The 4,936-nt window shown below is 35.4% G+C and overlaps 1 protein-coding gene across 1 annotated transcript; it reads right to left on the reverse strand.

Annotated features, from left to right (window-relative positions):
• Nucleotides 1-586: 586 nt before the first annotated feature.
• On the reverse strand, nucleotides 587-1,048 carry LOC113280637. The gene has a single exon (XM_026529238.1). It carries the CDS (start codon nucleotides 1,046-1,048, stop codon nucleotides 587-589), a length of 462 nt encoding a protein of 153 aa, XP_026385023.1.
• Between the last annotated feature and the right edge of the window lie 3,888 nt (nucleotides 1,049-4,936).

The following is a 4,936-nucleotide window of genomic DNA, read 5'->3' on the forward strand; positions in this document are numbered from 1 at the left end:
GCTAGGTTTTTTAACGAGAGGGTTTAGTGGAAATAAAACCCTAATCTTCTAAACAGCCTATATATATGCGTTTCTTTTCTTTTCTTTCTTTCTTTCTTTCTTTCTTTCTTTCTTTCATTTTTTTTTTTTTCTTTTTCCTTCCTTTTTCTCTAGTCAAAATTTTCCAAAACTTTCTTGAGATTTTTCTTTCTCCAAAAATCCACGTTCATCCTAAGAAATTTTATGGAAACCGAAAATTAAGGATACTATACTAAAACGTATACATCTTAGGATAAGGGGATTTTACAATTAGATAGTCCAAATGGCATTACCAACCACTCGTATAATCCTTCTCGAGTTTTAAAAGCTGTTTTCCACTCGTCTCCAATGCGTATACAAATCTGGTGGTAACCACTTCTAAGATCAATTTTAGAAAATACCTTAGAACCAATAAGCATATCTATCAAATCATCAAGTCTTGGAATTGGGAATCTATATGGAAAAATAATCTTGTTGAGAGCTCGACAATCAATACACATTCTCCATCCCCCATCTTTTTTGTCAACAAGAAATGCTGGACTAGCACAAGGGCTTTTACTCTACCCGATCAAACCTTTTTTTTTTCCAATAAATCATTTACTTGTCCTTGCAAAATCTCATGCTCTTTTGGGCTTAATCTGTAATGAGCATAATTAGGCAGAGATGCACCTGGAATGAAATCTATCTGGTGTTGTAAATCTCTTAAGGGAGGCAAAGATTTTGGTAGTTCATCTAGAAATAAACCAATGAACTGATTGATCAATGATTTCACCTTTTCTGGTATGACTATCATATGCTTAGACTCTTCATGTGAACTAAGAGAATGTGCTTGTAACTGATTTACCAAGCTTGCCACTAGAGCGCTTGTCTTGCCATCACTATGCTCCCTATAAATAGCTGTAGATTGAGAAGGAACTAAAGTTTTCTTCTTGACATCCTTAAAAAAGGTGTATGTATTCTCAAAACAATTATGAACAGCACGTACGTCGTATTGCCAAGGTCTTCCAAGAAGTAAATGTGCTGCATTCATATTGATCACGTCACATAAAATTTCATCTTCATAACCAATGAACTAGAACTTAACAAGACACTGATGTGTTATATTTTGAGATGAAGAACAACCAACAGAATAAGGTTGAGGATGTGGAGTCACTGGTAAACCCAAATTCTTGACTACATCAGCTGCAATGTAGTTATCCATACTTCCACTATCTATTATCATATCAACTACTTTTCCTCCAAGTGAGCATTTAGTCTTGAAAATACTATTTCGCTGAGAATAAGAAGGTTGAGAAAGTAGTAATGGTCGAATCACTCCAATGTAATGATCTCCATACATCTGACCAACTTCATCGGCTTCAATATCCTCATCTACATCAGATTCTTCCGACTCTCTTGTAGTATTGTTAACTAGACCATTATACTTTTGTAAATCCTCTTGACTGCCTTGTGCCAAACCATGAATTCTACGACATTCTGATAAAGTATGACTTGGTAATTGACACTTGTTGCATTTTTCTCCTCTGAACTTAGCATAAGGATTCAAGTTTTTTTCTGGAGGTGGAAAAGAAGTTTGGTTTTTACTTATGAAACGGGTATTTGAAGAATTACTTGGTAGAGAAGTAACAGTTTGAGTTGGCAGTACGGTCTAGTATTCAGCTGGAATAGGGAGAATGGGTGAAGGATTTTTTGGTGTAGGAGAATTAGTAAAATTGGTAGCTTGAAATTGTGGCCGACTAGTGTTTTCACCTTGATAAGAAGGGTTCTCACTGTAATTACTGTATGAAGAAGAAGGTTTGAAGTTACCTTGATATTTGGAATTACTCTATCTAGGAGGAAATTTTGGAGAACGAAGAACACGTCGTTCAACCTTAATGGCTTGTTGAATTTCTTCATCCATAGTATAAACTGATTGAGTCATTCCTTCTTGAATTATTCGATTCAAACCTTCGATAAATCTGGCTACCAGTTGCTCCTCAGTTTCCTTAAGCTCATTACGTGTTATTAAGTTGTAAAACTCAGAGACATACTCTTCCACTAACCTTACACCTTGTTGACAAGTTTGGAGCTTAATAAAAAGTTGTTGTTTATAGCCTCTCGGCAAAAACTTATCTCTTATGAGATCTTTCATTCTCCTCCATGATCTCACTGGTGGTTTACCAAAATTATTTCGATCTTCACCAACCTTAGACCACCAAGCAGCAGCTCCACTCTTGAGTTTGTAAGCTACTAGTTTCACTTGAATACGTTCTGGCACATCCATAAAGTCGAAAAAAGATTCAACTTCATAAAACCAATCTAGTAGTTCTTCGATTTTGAACTTACCACTGAAAGTAGGAATGTCATCCCTTAGTTTGTAATCAGGAAGAGATCCATAAGAATTTTGATTTGGACGTATACGTCTTTTTCCAGACCAATTTCTTTCTAAGTATTCCTCAGCATCATCCTCACTACTGCTATACTGATGGTTAGCAAACTTTCTGTGAGACTGATAGTTTTCTCTTTCGCATTGTCTATTTGTTTTTTTGACTCCTTCTGAAATATGTGTATCACGGAGATCATTATGTTTCTTCTCATCTCTAGAAGAATATCTTGATCTAGAATGCTTTCCTTCCTCCTGTGACTTGTTCTCGGTATCAGATTTTTCTTCGCCTTCTGATTTATGTCCAATGTTCAGCTTATTTTGTATATCTTCTAATATACTTTGTATACTTGCAACATTCTTGTCAAGTTGTTCTAACTTCTCTGTTGCTTTTGTAAACTCAATTCTAGTGATTTGGTCAGCCATTGAAACGAACCTTTTTTTTTTTTTTAGGGTTTTGAGTTGCGGAAGCGAATTGAGGATCTGTTTTGAAATAAGAATCTCAAAACGTTGGCTCGATGCCACTTTATGTAGAACTAGTAAGAAGAATGCAAGACGGAGTTTGCTAGGGATGAGAATAGATGAAAAGGATGAGAAACAAATGAGAGCTTAACTAGGTTTGAAAGAAATAAAAGATAATAATTGCTCTGAAACAGAGTTGTATTGATTATCTGATAATAATAATGTCATCAAAGGAACGAATTAGCATGTTTATATATGCACTAACAAGAGTTCTAAATATAGGAAAACACTAAAAGAAGAAGTAAATAAACTCTAAAACTAGGAAAGCTAAACTTGGCTAGCAAGTATAGAAGATTCTAAAAAGATACATAGAGATGTTCTACATCAAAATGTCTTAAAACAAAGATATGTACAAAACAATGAGTCAGATACGATAATCAGTCTTCACTTACCTTTGTTGATGAAGTTCTCAATGATGTCTTCATGTGATCTTCAACTTTTAATCTTCAGTGTTGAATCTCTAAAGTACCTTTATCTATAGCCCTGGAGTTAGTAGTGAATAAAAGCAATCTGCAGCCTAGTTAGTAAGTTCGCGAATGATTCGCGAATGATTCGCGAATTTTTCCGTATCACGAATTTTACCGTCTTATTCGCGTACGTTTGCAATCCCGAACCCAAGTCGTGTATTATGTGGCATTCCCGGACTATTCGCGAATCGTTCACGAATTTTACGTATCCCGAATGATACGTCCACTTAATTCGCCATAAATTCTTTAGCTTTTACTTTTCAAAGACTCCACTTTTTGGGCTTTACTGCCTCCCGAGCATACACGACCGATTATTAGACGTGTTGTAATTTTTATGAAACAAAAACGAGTGAAGAGATTTGAAGGTGAAGGTGAAGGTGAGAGAGATCTCAAACTCACTAACCAAGCATCTAAACCACCATACGACGTCCTCTTGGATAACTAATGTTGTATATATTATTAATATCATCATATTAAGTTTATTTTTTTTTAAATAACTCACACATATGCATAAAAATTGGTCTATGACCTTATAAATACAAATTATTTGTTATATATAGATACCGAATTTTCAGAGCCGAACTCACATTTATAAATCGAATTATACACGTACGTATGCCGTTCTGAATTACTGACGAATCACGTCCCATTGACCGAATTTTGGACCGAATCTGGATTTTACAAAACCGTATAATACTCGTACGTTTGCCGTTCCGTACGTGTACCGAATCCCGAATTGCTAACTAGGATCTGCAGCAAATAGTTGGGAAAAGTAAAGGGCTTTTGGTATGGATATATTAAAATCACGGCTTAATCATCAAGATTGCATCCTCATATATAGGTCCAGGGAAAAACAAAAAAACTAAATGAAAAATGAATAACCTCATCAATAAACTGCTTGTTGTAAATAGTGGACCGTGTAAGGAGGAATATATCATGTATGGCTGGTCATGTTGAGTGACGTGAATTAACATGTATCATACCTAGTTTCCACTCTTGAATAAAGAATTAGCTAATCATGTTTCCACTTTTAATTTCCTAACTTCCACGAGAAAGTTTTTTTTTGCAGAGTGGGTCAAAGTTTGGACTCAGCTGGTGGTTGTAAAGAAGAAAAGTTAGTCACGATCAATTTCAAGCGAGGTCACAGAAACAGCTTCCCGCACTAGCATAGCTAACGCTATTTCAGCACCTATGAATTGCTAAAAAAATAGTAGTGCCAAAGACACCACAAAACATGTATAAAAGAATAATGCAAGGGGGAAATTTTTTTTTCCTATACATGACGAAGGGAATGCGAATTTACATAGGTTTTCACAAAGTAGACGTTGTAAAAATTATCAACATCCTCAGGAAAACTAAAAACCCTGAAATCCTTGTTTGTTTATACACGATCCACCATGTTTTGTTACAATCTACATCCGGCTATACTAGGACTCAGGATGCTATTGAAGAGTTTCCTATAATTGGTGCCCCCGATTTCCTTTAGCAGATCCAATCCTTCCCACTCTTTTATTAACTAGTGCCAGTCCTTCAATCTATCATTATAATACACACATTGAGTCTTTTC

Source organism: Papaver somniferum, chromosome 5 (genome assembly GCF_003573695.1).
Source record: "Papaver somniferum cultivar HN1 chromosome 5, ASM357369v1, whole genome shotgun sequence".
Taxonomy (NCBI): Eukaryota; Viridiplantae; Streptophyta; class Magnoliopsida; order Ranunculales; family Papaveraceae; genus Papaver; species Papaver somniferum.

Bases quoted from the DNA above. Each gene is read 5' to 3' on its own strand.
- LOC113280637 (XM_026529238.1), bottom strand. From the start codon at position 1,048: ATGAATGCAGCACATTTACTTCTTGGAAGACCTTGGCAATACGACGTA.